The following is an 18,358-nucleotide window of genomic DNA, read 5'->3' on the forward strand; positions in this document are numbered from 1 at the left end:
GTGAAGGCTGGCACGGCCCTGTGAAGGCTGCTCCTCTAGCAATTAGCGAGCAAAGGACTTGCCTAAGCACTAATGCATTCCTCCCCCCTCCACATTCACGTTTCTTACAATATCTCGCTAAGGAGGAGCCCTGCTTAGATACGCTAACAGCACAGCCAGATGAGTCAGCCTTGAAAGCACTCACCCCGCTGACTTCCCCATTATCCCAGGAAAGCAAAGGGACAAAGACTCCCTCGGAGAAAAGCCAAACCCCAGAGAAGCATTTGTGTCTCGGTAAAAGCAATTTCTTCTTTAAGCAGAGCCGAGCCAAAGAACGAAGGGGAACTGAAGGTGAGAGGCGGCGAGGGCTCGGGTCAGAGCTGGAGAAGCGCGACCACGCCAGCCTCGAGGTCTGACGGGGCTCGTCGGGGACAGCAGGCGGATCATGAGCACATGTGGTGGTGACAAGTCACAGCCCAGCCCTTCAAGGGAAGCCCTCTCACGTCCCACCCCGACCCCCTACCTTGCTCCTCCGTCTCCAGCATGGCCAAGAACCGTTTGACCTCACCCAGCAGCCCGGGCAGATCTCCACGCCCCAGCTGACCGACAGGGCTTTGTCGGTAGCTTCCGAGCTTCAATCGAAGGCAACCAGAGATGGTTGAGTAACAAGTGGCACTGCTAATTCAATAAAAAGCAGGTAAGTGATTTCTAAGCACGCTCACTCAAGGTGTAGCTATCTTATTAGGCGATTTTTCTTGCCTCACACTCAGCTTAACAAATCCTGAAATCGACCTCCCTAGACAAGACAGCTGCGGTGCTCTCCCCTCCTCTCAGACAAGAGATAATTCGGCAGAGCTGAATGCAATCACACATCACCGACACATACTAATTCCAGCGATTCTCTAGATGCTTGGAAATCAGGCAGCATCTATACTGTCTTCAGCTACAGCCAAATTTCAAAGAGATCCCATGAAAGCCAGCTCCACTTTATCGCTTACACGGTTCTTGCAGCGATGCATTTGAAAAGAAAACGAAAAGGAAGCTGTCATCTCCCTTCGCTTGCTTTGCCCAGTCACCACCCTGCTCACAAGGAGGGGACATTGCCAAGGCCAGGCCAATTCCTAAATGGGGAAGCCAATTGGGCACTTCTGCTCCCACGGGTCAGGCTTCCCAAAGCAGTGCGATATTTCTGAAGTCTCTCTTGAAAGAGATGAGCCCCTGCGGGCCCTCCTTGCCTGAGCTGTTCTCCCAGCCTACCTCTGCAGCACCTTTCCAGAGGCTGGGGTGCAAGGCTGCCCCAGCAGAGGGGTCTTGTCTCCCTCCACAAAACCCACTTCTGGGTTGTACAGACTCCGCAGTTGAGGAGCAAGGTAAATAAAAGGGAAATGCCACCGCGATTCAACCTTCAGAGAGCACTGGGAATAAGAGCGAGGTAATGGATTCTGAAATTGATTTAGTAAACCAGTGATTTGACTTCAAATTAAGACTGGAATAAGAGCAGAAAGGATACAACTAATTAAAGGCTGTGATATAACAGGTTGAAACACGTATACCTACTATAACCACAGCAAAGTTTTAATCAAGGATAAAATCTCACTTTGTTTTAGGGGGTAGAAGAAAAACCTTGAGGAAAACATGCAAAAATATCGACCATGTATTTGCATGGATTGGGGTGCAGAGGGATTTCAGAAGTTATAAATTAAAGAAGAAAATGCCCTTGACCTAGAACAGACGACTCAGCAACAAATCTACACAGAAATCCCTGAGATGGTGGAACGATTTGGTATACTGAGCAACACAAAGTCTACAGCAGTAATTTGTACCATTAAACTGGGCTGGTGGAGCCGCAGCAGTACAGCCATCTTGCAGTTAGAGCTGGTCTTTTACTCTAGAAGGAACAACCTCCCCTGGTACCAGGCTGCTGTCCATCAGCGGAGATACATCTCTGTGGGATGCTCAGGAAAAACACACGCCCTAACCACAACACTTACATCCGAGCGCTGGGCAAGCCAGCCCTGCCTCTCCCTCTGAGAGCAGCGCCGCTCAAGATACGTAATGAAGTCTCTTAAGCAGAGACAGGCAGACTGTACCAGGCATTTTTAAGCCTCACAGATGTTGTAAGTGACCTATCTATCAGCTGCAGGTAGATCCATCCTCGCCCCCGTGGCACCATCAGAATTTCTTCCCGTGCCTTTCAAACCGGTTGCAGCGATGGCCATGAAACAGGTTCTCAAATCCCAGCTGCAGAAACCTGGCACACCATCACCTTCTGCAACCTGACTTCTGTGGCGTTACGTTCAACACCTGTTCTCAGGATACAATAAAGATAAAAATAATATTCAAGTCTTGTCCACGATCCTAGTAACAGAGTCAGAGCCAAAGCATTTGTGTGAAACAGCTAATTTTTTTTTTTTGCTGAATCTAGCCCACACATTACCCTGCATTGTTATTGAAGCAGGAAGCAATTAACCGTCGGGTTATAGCCACAAACTGAGAACTGTTGATTGCTTACGGGACACTATTCCATGAGACGTTTAACTAGATCATGATTTGATCTGAAATTTGAATGCCAGTAGTTTTCATATTCAAATGCCTCTGAGCAGTTCATTATAATTTTGCCATCAGCAATGGAACTCCAATCTTAGATGTTGATAGGAAACGCACTCCTTGGGGCTGTATTTAACAAGTGGGAGCTAAAACTTATTATCCCTCCAACTAAAGCAGAGGGCTGCCCAGATGTGCTTTGCTATTTCAACGACTGCTGCAAGAAGCACTCTTATTTCCCCCTTCTCTGTCTGTAACAGAGGAAGGAAGAACAATGTGATCATTTGGTATAAGGTTTAGAACAAGGTCAAGATAATTCTCTTCCTCCAGTGGATGAAAAACTACTCCTTGGCAGTTGTTCTGAAAAAAAAAAAAAATAGGGCCGAGGAATGTTTTAATGTAATAATAGAGAAGTACACATCTGTGGAAAACTAGTTTTTATCACTTTGATGAAAGACCAAGCCAGACAAACAGAAACTTTGGGAACTCCACAGTCAAGAGAGACAAGAACCACACGGATTTATACTATGCACAGGCATGCTGAATCTATGCAGAGTATGTACAGCACAGTAGAAGAAAAAGTTTATACAATGCCTTATTTTATTACAAGGCTTTTATTAAAAAGCACTTATTACTAAGGCTCCATTTTCCACAGCTTCTATTTGTTGCATCTGTAGCAGAAAATACCTCTTTTAAAAGTCACTGTTAATTTCTCTCCGATTTTATGCTGCCACAATGGCTCTCCATAAGCTTTCACAATCAGTGGTCAACAACTTGCATCAGAGTAAAAAGAGAAGGAAAACAAGCAAGCTTGTTTTTTTTTTTCAATCCCAATCCATCTTTTTGCCACAGCCACAAGCTGGAATAGTTATTCTCCTTCTTGCTTCTGCACAGGTACAGTGAATTAATGCTAAACATTCAACATAGCCTCACTGGATTCTTCCCCATTCTTTGATAGCGAGTCTCTTGCAATTTTATTTATTTTTCCCTTTTAATTTCTTGAGTTCTTTAGGGTCCCTCTGCAAGCTTTCACCGATTAATGACAATCATGACTGCTAAGCACAGGCTTTCATGATTTCCCCTTCCCATCTGATCAAAAAAAATGCTCCCGAATAAACCCCACTTGTCACCTCAAGTCCTGCTGCATCCATCCCATCGCTGCTCGGTCACCAGCACCGCCCTTGGGACCCGGAAGGCGGTCATCTCCCAGCGATGCCCTCATGTGGTTCAATTCACTGCCGCCCACACCACCACCTCTTCCCCCGCTGAAACCTCCTCCGAAGCACCCACCCCTCCACCACCGCCTCCCAGCTCCAAACTCAGATTTAAGCTGGATATCTGCAGCTTGTTTGGGGAACAAACTCCCGTCTTCCATTTCCCTGAGGCCAGTACTCACGCCTGGTTTAAACCCTTGGTCTCCCCAGCTCGTTATTTACACCCAGCTCGTGCTTTCCCCTGTTCTTTGGCATCTCCCTGCACTTCCCAGCCCGAACACCAGGACAGAATTTCTCCTGAGCTCTTAACACTGGCGCCGTGGCCTTTCAGAGCAGCCAGCCAGCTGCACCCCACGTGCGTTACCTTACTCTCCACCACGGAGATGAGAATCTGCTCCATGATGCCGCTGGTTACCGGCACGGAGGTCTGGATGTGGCCGATCACCACGCCGATGGCCACGCGGGACAGCTCGTAGCTGAGGTGGGTGTTCCTGCGGACCAGCTCGATCAGTTCGGCACCTATCGTCTTGGGAACGGATGCCACCAGCCCACTGGGCTCTGGTGGCACCGGCTCCACCGCAGCCGCCTTCTTATCCTCGAGGCAGAGGGAGCTGAAAGCATCCAGGCTTGCTGGGGCTGCTGGGGCGGCTTTCTTCCCCTGCGGGGCCTTCTCCCCATCCACGGTGTGGGACCTCCGGACCCCGCCTTCAGACGGCGGTGCTGGGGCAGCCCGCTTGCTCTGGGGAGATTTGCTGGCCCCGTCCTTCGAGGAAGTCCCGTAGCGGGAGTGGGTGACGGAGCCGGCGTCCAAATTGCGCGTGATGGTGGTGTGCACGCTGCGGCTGGGCACGGGGGGAGGCGTGTTGGCAGGGCTGGAGGTGGCTGTCGGCAGAGCGGTCTCCGAGGCGGAGGAAGCGGTGTACAAGGTATCCAGGGATGTCGTGCTCATGGAGGAGGCACTAGAAGCTGACCCGGGGATAATTTCAACAGCATCTGAAAAGGGAACAATTAAAAATGCCTTAGCAACAGCATCAAAGGGAAAAAAGGAAAAAACAAATTGCTACAGCGCGGTCCATTAAAAGGTTCATTGTGCATGCTACCAGAGCAGTTTAACTCCTCTTCCTGCCTCACTTATCTCAAAGCAAAATTGTATCAAGTTCCCTCTGGAGCATTCCCACACAATCACCTCTTTAGAAAGGGGAAAACTACCCTATTGAGATAAATACCCTTCAAAGGGCTTAGTATTTTACGCAGGGGAAAGGAGGGAGGGAGAAACAGGACTAAGGGACAGAAAGAGTCTTTTCCCCTGGCTTAGCAAGGGCTTTTTTCTGGATTCAGGATATGAGCCCTCGCTTTTGAATACTGGTGCCCGAGAACTGCAAGCCACTGATGGCTTTGCATGCCAGCACCCCTCTCCTGCCCAGACCTCTCGCTGCAGCACCAGCGTGCACCACGGTCAGTGCAACAGCAAGGCTCACGTCTGGTTGGCACACACCTGCAGTCACTCCTTTTCAGCACACTTGAACGTTTGACCACAAGTCCCACAGGCCTGCTGGCACACACTGCTTTCACATCCCGCCACGTTATCTGCTCTACCCTACTTCTACACGCTTCTCTAGTGCTGACTCACTCTAGCAGGGGTGGCTGTCCAGCCTTTCCAGGAAAACACACACTACAACCAAAGAGGTGTTAAGAGTTTTCTTTCCTAGCATCCGCTCTAATATACAGTTGCGGTGAACCTTGCCCAGTTATTTCTAGGGGGCAGAAACATATCCAGGCCCTTCCCTGACTACAAAAACAGACACTTGCTTGGGCAAACACTGGGATATCTTCACCTAGAGCTCAGGGAGAGCAGCTGATGTCACCTGCCCAAGTAACCCTGCTGCCTTGCGGGGTTTGTTTGGTTTGGTTTGATACAACTGCTTATGTCCTTGCCTTCGGGCAAAATATCCTTCCCTTCACCAGATGAGGGTCCGGTGGGACAGACACGTGGAACACCTCCCGTGTGTCTCGCAGCCAGCACAAATCACACCCTTTGCTGTGCATTTGCTGGCCAGACCCCAGCTTTCCTGCCCTTTGTTTCTGGAAGCCCTCCACCAGTCCAGCCACCGGTAGGAAGGCTCCAATCTCATGGCAAAGCACAAGCTATGCAGAAAGGAAGGACCCCTCCCTCCCACTGTGGGGGGTCAGCATCCCTTTCTTCCCCCTCCCCTCCGTCACAGAGGAGGGCACACAAATTATAGCCCCCACTATGTTTCATTAATCAAGATAAAGAGTTCAAGGGAACTGACCTTTGCCATGTCCCACTACGAGGGTGAAAATGGCTCAATACCATTACGGAAGCTGGTGCCAGCCTCAAGTTTCCATCAACTACCTACAATTCAACACATCTGCCCTGCTTCTCACCAGGGGAGCAAGCTTGAAATGAGCTGTGTCACTAACTGCGTGTCTATCACAGCACAGGAGAGCCCTTGGGCAAGCTGACAGCATCTCAGCAAAAGGACTGCTCCCTCCCTCTGCCAGCCCTGCCGTGCTGAAGGCGGAGAAGCTCCTGTGCTGGCCCCGACGCCTGGCTCTGCTCAGAAGTGCTCACAAGTAGTGGTCCCCCTGCCTGCTGGCAGCACGTACATGCCCTTGGCATTACCACTGCTTCTTACAGAGACCAGCCGCTGATTTCATGAAAATCTCATCTGACCACTGTACAAAGAAAGCACCCGACGGGCAGGCAGCCAAAAGCAGACCTGAGCCTGTCCCAAAAGCACTACCTGTGAGCTCCCCCTGGTGAACCACTGCACTTAGCACAGCCTGGAAAAGTCCCAATGCGGTGTCAGGAGAGAAATGGCCACCAGGCTCCTGTACCCCGAGGCAGTGCTCTAGCTGGGTGAGCAGGCAGAAAGGCTGGTCTGATTCCCAGGGGGACACCGTACCCAGCATCTTTCTGCAGCCAGCAGGAGAAAGCACCGTGCCAGGCTGCCAGGGCCCCCCACGGACCAGAGGACACACAAAGGAGCACTGGCCACCAGCCCGACGTCACTGGGCCTGAAACCTGCAGGAATTTAAGACCTAGCGGTCTTGCTGGCACCGAAGGGATGTCTTTCTAAGCAGAAAGCAAAAGCAGCTGGTCACTGTGACTGCTGTGCTGCCTGTTTCTTGCCCACGATCCCCAAAGCAGGCTGTCCTTACTTTTCGCGGGTGCAGCAATCTGGGCGTTCTTGCGTTTCTCTGGAGGTGGGGGCGTGATAGGAGCAGCGCGTCGAGGCTGTGGTGGGATCTGTAAGGGAAGATTTCAGAGCAATCAAAGGAGGTAGACAATAAAGACATTCTCTGTTATGAAACCTTCTTTCTTGTGTGCGTGTGTAAATTTGTCCTTACATCTCTCTCATCATTCCGGGAAGTTTTCTCGGGAGGACAGATATTAATAGGCGGCTTCCTAGAAGAACAAAGCAGGACTCAAACCTGCTTCATCCCCTCCCCGCGACGGGAAAAGCAGCCCTTGTTTAATTGCTGTGTTCAGCAGCACACAGCACACGCCGTGTAGACCTGTCAAGCATTTACTCCTCCTTTCTTCCAAATGCAATCCCACACACTCACCGTGACTTTACATTACTCTCAATAGCTCCACAGAGGCTGCAAACAGAGCGCGTATTTAGACACTCTTCGGGAGAGATCCATTACATCAGCTACAAATACCCTTGCAGAAAGACAAAGCCAAGGACTGGAGATGTGTAAATGCCTTTTCCATGCTTTCATTGCTATTCCTGCTCATGCAGGAGGGAGAAAATAGGGCTGGACCCTCTGTGCAATCCTACACTACCTACAACAAAACCCGCTGGGAGAGGCTTTTGCTGGGGAGCTGCACTAACTCTGCTGTCCCTGCTGCACGTCTCCTCTGCTAGGAATGCCGAGGGAGGAACACGCAAGTTCCTGTGCTCTGATTCAGATACCGCGGTCCCCTACAGCTCTCTCACTCAGAATCTCCCCGGTGAGCTGCACCCTCAGGTTTAATCCCTGCTCAGCAGGAAGCTGAACACAACGGCCAAACTAAGCAGAAGCACGTTGCATCAGTACTCCGATGCCCTGGGTCAGGAGATGCGCATCTGGGTCTCTCGGGACTTCTGTTTCAGAGGCTGCCTGCCTGAAACGTGCCTCTGCTTTTATGGGATATTGCGGTTGCTGCCTGCAACAAAACCATTCAGCTCCGAATGGGAAGGGACAGGAGGTGATGGGTGAACATCTCTGACAGCCCAGGCTGGCACCAGCTGGAATCTGCCAGTGGCATTCAGGCCATCACACAGTGATGATTTTCTAGGTTTCTTTAGCCCTGGAAGAGAAGCCTTTCTGTGAACCAGACAGAGGAACCTTTAGAAAGGGGCTTTGTGATCCCCTTCTCCCACCTAACACCTAACGTATCCAACCTTTTACTACATCACGTAGCAAGGCACTTCTTTACAAGTGCCTTTAGCCAGTAGATGACAATGAGATACTGCTGCAAACTCCCAGGCTGAGCTCTGCTGTTATTGTCAATCCATCTCACACTGTTATCTGGGCAAAATGCTACATGATACTTGCACGCAGAACCAGATGGAATCCAGCAAGCAGGTACTTGTCCTTTTTTAAAGCGATCCAAAAAGAGACCGCACAGCTGAGAGCGCCAAAACTGATCAGGAGGGGCTCTGCAACGTGCAGCTGGGAGGCTGGTCCAAAATCTGGAAAGCTCAGCTGTGCTAAAAGCAGACCCCTCTCCGCAGACGGGCAGAGCTGACAGCACGAGTCAGAGCTGCTTGGCACAGCACAGCCACAATTACAGAAGCAGCAGGATTTAGCAGGCAGGCGGGCGTAGAGTTTAGAGCAGCAGCGTGACATTATTTGGAGACTGCTAGGGCTGGGTCATTCTGGAGTATTTCCATGGCTTCAGTCCCTTCCAAATTTACCATGCAAGTTTAACACAACTATTACGGATTAGTGTGTAAATTAATAGATGCACGGCTGCTGTTAGCTCAGAGCCCTACATAGCCTCACGCAGGCAGCTCTCCAGCCCCGTTCAGACAGCCCCATGCCGCAGCCCGAGCGGCTGCAATGGGAATGCGAAGCATCAAGTGAATTTCGCAGCATTAATGCCTGCCCAAGCTGCGAGCCGCGGCACGGCCAGGCGTCGGGGGGTGACAGATGGCTGCCCGCTCCCTTGGCCCTGCGCTCCAGCCACCGAGTGGGTTCAAGCAGAGGATGTACAACACCAAAATCGTCAAGGGAAGGGGAAGAAAGGGCAGAGAACACCCTCTGTCCAGCTGCCGTGGGGAAGGCGGCCATACAGGAGTCCTTGCAGCTCTGACGTCTCCTGTCCAGAGGCAAGAACAGAGGATGGAGCTTGCCAAGGGACCAGAGAAAATATTCCAAGAGCCCAACCTCCTCCTTTGGCAGCTGGTGTAGAACTGCCCCTGATTCCTGCCCCATGCTAACTACAGAGGAGAGACTCAGCATGGGTGCCATCACCAAGGACTTTATCCAGTTCAGCTCCCGGGGAGCAAAGCTACCAACAGGAAATTTGCACTTCAAATTCTGCTCAAGCTTTTATATGCAAACATAAAATGCACCTGAAAATCCAAAGCAACAAAAAGCACATCCCGAGACTTCTGCTTTTCTGGAGTTACTGATAAAAATGCAGATTTCAGTAGGTCTCTTAGGCAGCTGCATAACCAGATACAGTGGAAGAAAGCTATGATGCTTCCTCCATTTTCGTATTTTCAAAGCATACAGGAAATTCCTCTACTGAGCAGTTATAAGATCAACGAGCCCTTTCAGCACAGGGCAAAGCTAGGATCCCTTCGACTGCATCCTCAGTGTCACCCAGACAGAAACAGCTCTGTTAGCCAAGGAGTCCTTTTTGGCAAGCAACCAAACCACATGCCAGATAAAGAAGGAAAACCAGCACGGTGAATGGGCCTTAAGGTGCTCCATTTTCTTAGCTTATAACGTAGAGGCTTGAGAACGGAGCTGGTTTGGCTGCCCAGAAAAGAAAACTAAGAAGAAAAATGGGGTTTGTAGGGATCACTGCATTCTGCATGAGCCAGAGCTACCTTTCATCTCTGTAAACTTGCAATTCTTTATGTGTAAAAGAAGCCTCATCTGCTAAGGAGTGACAGAATATCAGTACCTTATAAACACTGCCCATTTAAGATAACTGCGTGGAGATGAAGACAAACTATGGTGTACATGATCATCTATAGGAGAAAAAAAATCTTTGTGCTCATCCCCGCTTAGCCTTTAGCCCTAACATCCAGTTATACCCACACAGCATAATCTGCCCCATCATTCTTCCTGAACAACTGCTGCATCCATCCTTGTCCTTGGCTACTTCTCTGAAGCCTCATTGACGCCACGCGGTAACCTTGGAACTGTATACCACTTAGATTAAAAATAAAAAATCCGCTCTAAATCATATTCCCTGCATTTTATCTTTAATGCAGCATGACAAGGAATATTCAGACAAAGGATCTTTTTTTTAAAAAAAAAAAAGTAGTTAACATTGGCAGCCACAGCAGATAAACACTTAAGAACCGAAGATGGTATTGTGCAGATTTAACAAGGGGGAAACAGAGCAGTGCTCAGTCCTCAGAGGGAGTTCTGCTTGCTTACATCAAAGCTGTTTTGCAAAGTATTCTCTGGGGAGCTTGCAACTCTTTTAGAAAGTCATCAGGAAACAGTCACGCAATCTAGACCAGCACTTGCACATCACCAAAAGATCTTGGATCTCGTCAAGGATCCCAAAAGCCATTACAAGTGTAAACGACAGAGGAACTGTTCCAGACTTCTTGGATAGAGCACAGGATCAATTTAGAGCACCCAGGGACACACTGAAACAGCCCCAGGCAAGCAACACAACACCTGATATGCTTCAGCTACAAAGGCATTTTATTAAACAAGAAAAGCAATATCACACCACTGAAGGAGGAACCTAGAAGGTATCCAGCTGCTGTTACCTGATAGAGACCTTCATCCTCCTCCTCGAACTCTGTGTTCGGAAGACTGTGATGTCGCTCGTATCCCGTCCGGCACACCCCGTTGGGCTGCCGTGCCACATCCAGATGGTGATCGCTGGTGGACTGTGTCATAACCATCCCCTGTGGGGTGGGAGAGTGACTTTTGCGGGACACGGTCTCCTTCCGGTGATGGATCAGTTTTCTGAAATGGAATGACGACATCAGGAACAGCAAAGCTAAAGGATGGGAGCGACTATGCTGAAACATTTAAATGATATATTGCTTTGGGGTTATATTTACCAGAACGGGTTATATTACCCTGAGTACCGACTCCAGTTTCATTAACAACTAAGGAAGCACTTTTGGGGGAGGAAGGAAGAGGCTTTGCAAGAAGCCTATGATTTATTCATCACTTCACAGGAGAAAAATGCCTCTTCCTCAAGGGAGAGTCACATATTGCATTGCAAGCTTCAGAAATTGCCTGCACTTTAGAATCACTGTTCAACTGAGATTAAACCAGTGTGCCTCAGTGCAGAGTGCAAGGTGTCAGAGGAGGAAAAAAATAAAATTCTCCTCACAAGCAATTATTTGAGAACATTTTAAGGGCTCTGTGCCACATAGCCGACAACCTCTACAATTCCTCGCTGGTGGAGAGGAGAAAATGTAGCCAGAGAGATTTTGGATTGCTCTTCTAAGCCTATAGTGCAGCTAAACGTTCCCTCTTCTTTACAGGTACAGGGAGAGAGTGGCAAGACCAAAGCACTGCTGTACTGGACATGGTCGACAGGAGTAGCATCAGCTCAAACACTAGCCAGCTCCGAGCACATCAGCACTTTGCAGCAGAGTGACTCAGATCAGTGACATCCAACTTCTCCCCCAGGAACAGAAAAGACACCCATCACACGGCGAGCACCCTCCACCTGCACCTCACCCCGGCTCCTGTCCTACTTACTGAAGGACATCCCTCTGCTCCAGGTTGTACTTCCCTCCATTCTTCATGGCTGCGTTGTGCACAGCCTCGATGGCACGGTCGATAGACTGGAGAACCACATCTTGCTCCAGCACCTGAGAAACACAACGTCCTGCACGTTACTGTACTGCCTCAGCCGTGACTCTTTTGGTGGGGCTGGGGGGAGCATCAGAGATTACCGCAGGAGAGACGGCAGTACACGAAACCCACGGCGCAGACACCGCATGAGCCGAAAGGCCAACATGCAGGTCCCTGAGCCTGAATCTATCTTGTGACAGGCTCACTTCTCCCTCCTCCCTCCAAAGGAAGCATACACGATTCTGTGCTTCAAACACGGTTTGCCCATTCCAGGCTTATGGTTGGAAAACAAAGTCCCTGTGTGGAGCTCCAGCAAGCACACCACAGCCCTGTTGTCTCCCTCACCCCTCCGGCACTCAAGTCCCACGATCACTGCAGGAAGACCAGGGCAGAGCTCCAGCAGCATGCAGCAGCCCCGGGTACTCGGCCTGCTACAGGGAGCCTTCGGGACCCCATTACTGCAAGCTCAACTCTCGCTGCTCTCACTGCCCTGGCTAGAGCAGATATGCAGCCATAAATATTACAGGCCCAGCCACAAGCTGGTGGCCTTCAAAGCCACCTGGCTCTGGGTTGGCATCTTTGCTTGCTGTTTTTCTTGACGGTTGTTTTGCAACTTGCAGTGGCTTTTCCAAATCTCCACCCAAACTGTCATAGCAACATTTATTCCTCCCGCCAGCCAGCTTAGCACTCGTTGCTGCAGCCGAAATAAACACCAGCCTTGAAACAAGAAATACCAAAAGGCGTCATTCCCCAGGCTTATGGGGGAGGCTGGGAGAGAGCTGTGGTGAAGGGGCAAGGGAACAACAAGCAGGTTTCCATGCCTAGGATGTTCTTCAAGGCTTTAACAACAGTTGACACATCTTCAAAAGAAAAGACCTTTACAAGAAAGAAGCTGAAGGCAAAGGACGTGCTACCAAGCCTTTCCCACATGTGCAGGAGAGCTGCAGGCCTGCCACAGGCCGCCAGAGCCATCTCCTCACCGCCAGCTCCTCAACACCTCCAGCGCCATCTCCTCTCACGGCCTCAGCCCTTGCACGCGGGGGGTGAGCAGGGGCAGGGGGGGAGGTTGGGCTCCGGCACCTGCAGCAGCTGTTTGAACACCGACATCCCCTTCATCTTGGCTCGCTGTGCCCCCCTCCCTGCATCACAGCAGCCATTTATCCAGCCAAGGAGCGGCTGGAATCTCATCAAGGATGCACCTTAATTGGCCTTAGGGGGCTGCCGAGCAGCAGAAGGCAACCCCTCCCTGCAGGGGCCAAAAGTGCCTGCCTCCATAGCACTGGCATGCAGCTTCCTGATAAACACGCTATGTATTATTTATATCCTGATTAATTACTAAACCAAACGTGAATTAACAGCGACTGCAGACTGTGGAAAAAAATACAAACCAAACAAGGTGGGGATGAGAGGCCTTCTCTGGAATATTCAGCTTTGAAAGTGAAAAATTTAGGAGGAATTTTTTTTGGTTGTTTTCCTAGGAAAGAAAGATAAAGAACAAAGCAATGCAGGAAATCTTAAAATAAATTTAAAAAGCAGGTATGTTAAAATAAATCTACAAAATCCATTAAGGTATCCAATCAAGGCCAAAAAAACACTGAGAATGCAACTTTGTGATAAAGCCTCCAAGCAGCCCCATCATGGTGAGAATTTCACCGCCTCTGACTGCAGCCCTAAGTAAGGAAATGGAGCACAGCTCATTCCAATGCATTCAAAGGGACGTTGGAAGGAAAGACACATTATTACATAGTTTTTGCTGACTTCCCCATCGTTTAAGCGAACCCTACTTCCCACCCTTGACTGAAAGGCCGCATAGATCAGCAAGGGCAGCACCCGGTGTACCCATAACACAGCTGCCCCTGGCACCACGGCCACAGAAACCCGCAGGCTGGTGCTGCTGCTCGCTCTGTGTGATGCCATTTGTTACGGAGACGGTGCTTCTTTTCTGATAAAGCACAGCGTTTTCACACTGATGCAACAGTGCTGTGACAACTGGCTTTTTGCTGCTGTGCTCTTTCCTTTGTTTTCACCACCCAACCCTCTATTAACACAGCCCTGTCAAAAAGGGATTGAATAAAAAAGCAGCATTAACTTGCCACTTGCACTTTATGATGATCATGCTGCTCATAAAGTATGTCCCTTTCCCTTGCTCGCTGGTCTGTTCAGCTGGCAGATCGGGGGTTTTTGGGATACGCAGCACTATGTTAATAAACTCAAAAAATACAAATCAAGATCCTGCATAAATCAGCGATTAGAAGGAACAAGTCAGCCACTCGTTCCTGGAGGTTAACCAAAACAGCATCGCTTTGTCTGAACAGGATGGGAGGGAAAAAACAAGCCCACTGCAGTTAAAAGGAGCACAGACTGCATGGAGGTAAAAGCCAGGTCTGCCAACACCTCAGCCACCGCTTCCCCCTGCCGAGGGCTCGCAGGGTGACCAGCTCACGGGCACTCTCCTGCAGTGGCTGGGGACCAGAGACCCCACACTGCCAGCTCCGGCAGAGACTCGCCTGCCGGGCCCGGCACCCGCTCCCAAGGAAGCTCAGAGTTCGTTGGACACACACAGGCACAGATCCTGGTCACGCAGTGCATTCCTGCACCTCCTTGCACACTTGTGTGCCGTCCTATGGCCTGCAGAACAGGGACACCAAGGACAGGGAGCAGAGCCACCAAGCTGATGCAAGGGAAACTCGCACCACTGTCCCCCCAGGGTCCTTCACTACAAACGTGCTCCCTGTCCCCTCCCACACTCGAGGATACACCGAGACGAAACCCTGCTCATCGCACGCTAAGCTCCGGCTCAGACGGGAGCAGATGAAAAGGGCACGGCTATATGGCATGCTGTCAGAGGAGACGCCGCACAAAGCCCAGGAATTCAGCCAGATTTATTGCAGTGTGCTGGTAATGGGGGCCAGAGGAGCCCTGAGCAGCCGCTGCATCACGCTAGCTGTTAACTACACACCCTAACAAATCCCCTAAAAGGCACAGGGTTGACAAGGCAGCGGAGATCCTGTGGGGACAGTGTCTGAAGGGCAGGCCCACATGGGATGAAGGTGCATGGTGGCACCCGCAGTCTCTTGTTCAGCAGGGGTGGCATAGACATCTGTGTGATAGGAAGCAACAGGACTTTCTTGTGCTCAAAGTAAGTGAAAAGAGAGGAGTATTTGGGTGATGCATTGATACATTTGAAGAGCCATTCCTACTGCATCTCATTCCGCAGAGGAGCGGCCATCACCCTGCTGTGAGATACCCCTAGTATCATCAAATGTGCTGCAGCAGAGAAACCCTGGACTCTATGAACAGCCTGCCAAGGCCAGTCTGGATATACCACGGGGCTGAGGAAGAGCAATCACCAACTAGACTGGTTAATGGGATGCACACGGCTTCAGTTGTGGTAGAGAATGAAGGGCACTTCCAGCACCCAACAGCTCCCCCCTGCAGGTGAGCTCCCCTCCAGGAAGGAGTTACATCTCAATTAGACCCAGGAATATCAGCGAGAAATCTGAATTTCTTCCTTCATAGCCCAGTGAAGGAGAATTACAGCAGCATCAATAAATCATTATTTCCTCTCTCCTTGCTAATAACATGAGCAAACAGAGGCTCTCCCCAGAGCCGCCAGCCAATTTCCTTCTGCCCCCATCCACAGGAGACTCCCCACGTGAGGAGGGGCAGGACCAGGCCCCAGCTCCTCACACCCCCCTCCCCGTTCCTCAGCCGGGAGGGGACGGATGCCTCTCCCAGAGCCACAGACATGCTTTCAAGAAGCATCTTTCCAGCACATTTTGCAGTACCTGAGCGTGGCCAACGCCGGGCACAGCCACGCTGAGGGGTGCGGATGCATGTGCATGAGCGAGGATGCGTTTGTCCCTGCAGCTCACGTTGCTTTCATCTTCTGCACGCTAGAAAACGCTGCCTCGGGAGAAGCCTCCCCAGAGAGAAGACATGCACAGGATGCCTCCTTCACAAGCCTCTGCCTTCCCCATGTGCAGAGGAATGGGCTGCGGAGAAAACTGAGTGTTTTCTGAACGGCTAAGACTGCCAGTGTCCTGACCAGGCAGGTAGCACCATCTCCTCCCCTGGTCTCCCAGGGGTACCCAAAACATCGTCCCCCTCCCTCCTTGTTTTGATTTCTTCCACGTGCGTGGCCCCGCTCAGCACCTGTGTTGTTTAAATGCAGTCACACAGAATAACTTGCTCAGTAGTCTAGAATAATCACACCTTTCAGAAAAGCATTTTCTAGACAAACAGGTTGACAGCTGCATCAGCGCAGCAAACACAGGCTGAGCCACCCTGTGCGTGCAAGACTCCTACATTTTATGAAAGTGGCCCATTAACGTATGGCAGGCTTTTCTTTGCCTCTGCAGGAAGCTGATCCAAGGAAAACAGAATTTTTTCCCTTGCCTCCCCAGTTTTTCATGATCAAAGGCGCTTGCTCTTCAGCATGTGCAGGAATCGGTGCCCTCATTTCAGCAGCTGCCACCAGCAGCTTTTGCCATAATAGCAGCGCCCAAGCAGGGCTGCTGATTTTTACCTTCATGTCATTGCTCCGGCTCTCATAACAAGACAGACAAAGTTTTGTCTCCAGTGACAGCTCAGTTTTCATGCAGCTGCACTGACACGGACTACTGCTGAAATTAGGATATTTATCCCGCTAGCGTACACAGGCACAGACTGGTTCTTTGTTGCTCAAATCAGAGACAAACACCACCTCTTAGGTCACATGCAGTTCGTCCCCAGTCACCGCCCGACTGTCTGCACACTGTAATCCTTCCAGATTTGCATGATCGCTGCAGCAATTTACAAAAAAAATCAACCAGCCTTTGTTCTGCCAGGCCCGTGACAGAGATGTACCCAATACGAGTTCCCTCTTCTGAAACACACAGCTCATACAAAAAAAAAAAAAACTCAGCTCATTTGTATCACTTTTGGAAATTCAGCTCTTTCCTCTTCCCCTTTTTAGAGCCCCAATCAGAATTTTTTAGTCCCAAGGCCGCTGGCTAAGAGATAGGCATTAACTTATTCTTGTCAGTGTGAATCTGCTGTGCCTTGCAGCGCTTAAAAACGCATGATAAAAATGCAAGTGAAACAACGGGCAACTGTCCTGGTTACTGAGCAAATAATATGAGAAATGCTCCCAAATAACCTGCAGCATCTCCTCCTAGCTAGTGAGCAAACAAAGACATGGCTGAGCTCTTCTGACAAAGAGTCAGCCCAGAAACGGATCTTGAATTCCTGCTGATACGCCGTAGTGGGTTTTTAACAGATCAGTGTTTTCTGCTGTACGCTGACAGCTGCTGCTCAAGCGGACAGCGTGCACAAATGAGAAATGAAGAGAAAGGAGAGCCAGGGAAAGGGCTTAAGTTGTGCAAATCATGCTAAAGCAGAAGCCAGAGTCCCTGGCAAGAGAGATATCCTAACTAGGGACAGCAGAGGCAGAAGTGGCTCTTGGAATACACAAAATCCCAAAGGCAGCAGAGGGACGCACAGCAACCAAGCTTCAACTGCTCTGCAGCCAGAGGCCGGTTTCTCCCTCGGCAGCAGGCAACTCTGCAGTCAGAGAGAAGGCGGCAGAGACACGCTGAGGGACAACGAAATGCATGCAACCCACCACTGCACACGTGTACTTCCGAAGGTGCCAACGCTTCATCCAGAGTCTCTCCAGTCATGCTCAGACCCTGCTTACTGGCCACGATGATCCCGTGCAGCTGATCAGCAGAATCAGCCCCTGCTTTCTTCCCTTTGCAATTCTGTGCCCTCCAGTAACCAGAACACGTCTCTTAAGCCAAAACACGCTAAGAGAATAAAAGCACAGAGACATAGGTTTTTAAAACAAAGCAGTCAACACATACTTACATATCTTGCCATTCCCTGATGCTTTAATTCTTATGGTTCTCAGTGCTTCGGGGGACTTCTCTGCCTCTGTCCCAGGCAAATAGCTGCCAGACAACAGAGCTCCCCCTCTTTAAGGTTTAGCTGTTTAATATCCTTTTGGCACACAATCGTCAAGAAGGGAAAATATCAGGCATGATCAAGTAACAATCACTGCATCTGTGCAAGGGAAACATGTTTCTACTTACATATGTGTGTATATATATATTTAATATATATTTTAGAGCTACCATCTGCTACTTACTGAAAAAGAAAGCTGCAGATAGTCTCTACACCGCAGAAAGTTCAGGATTACGAACGAGGATATATAAAGGTGGAAGGAAAGCTGCTGCAGTGAAGTGCAAGAAGCTATTCCAGGACTTTTGACATATTAGCAGTAAAAGAAGAAAAAAATACCACAACAGTTGTGCTAGTGTTTGCAGTTATCCTTAGTCTTCAGTTTGGTAACCCAAAAAAACCCACTGCAGATGCCCCTCATTTCTCAGGGAGATTCAGTACAGCTCCTAGGTTACATACATGCAGTTATTGCAAGTGGATTAAGAAGAATCTACATTAAGCATGATCACAAATGCAACTAATTTGTGACTTCCCAGAGCGTTGGAGACATGCAGTGCAGACTACAAGTCTCAGGCCATATTTATTTTGAATAACAAAGACATGGATGTGAGTCAAAAACCTAGCTGCAGAAACACTTTGCAGCTGATCACATT

The 18,358-nt window shown here is 49.8% G+C and overlaps 1 protein-coding gene across 2 annotated transcripts in view; it reads right to left on the reverse strand.

The window, feature by feature from the left end:
- Window positions 1-18,358, reverse strand: part of NCKIPSD (NCK interacting protein with SH3 domain) — a 48,498-nt gene that overhangs the window by 17,624 nt on the left and 12,516 nt on the right. Inside the window, exons 1-5 of one of the 2 annotated variants that reach the window (XM_080606138.1) lie at window positions 17,368-17,525; window positions 11,667-11,779; window positions 10,715-10,916; window positions 6,921-7,008; window positions 4,102-4,730 (exon numbers count right to left, since the gene is read on the reverse strand). In XM_080606138.1, coding sequence (XP_080462264.1) covers window positions 4,102-4,730; window positions 6,921-7,008; window positions 10,715-10,916; window positions 11,667-11,779; window positions 17,368-17,406 — 1,071 coding nt within the window. In that variant the 5' untranslated portion in view covers window positions 17,407-17,525. Of the gene's footprint in view, window positions 1-4,101; window positions 4,731-6,920; window positions 7,009-10,714; window positions 10,917-11,666; window positions 11,780-17,367; window positions 17,526-18,358 lie in introns of those variants that run through there. The other variant, XM_080606137.1, reaches the window with a different exon arrangement.

The sequence above is a fragment of the Anser brachyrhynchus genome (genome assembly GCF_964034855.1).
Source record: "Anser brachyrhynchus genome assembly, chromosome: 10".
NCBI classification, from domain to species: Eukaryota; Metazoa; Chordata; class Aves; order Anseriformes; family Anatidae; genus Anser; species Anser brachyrhynchus.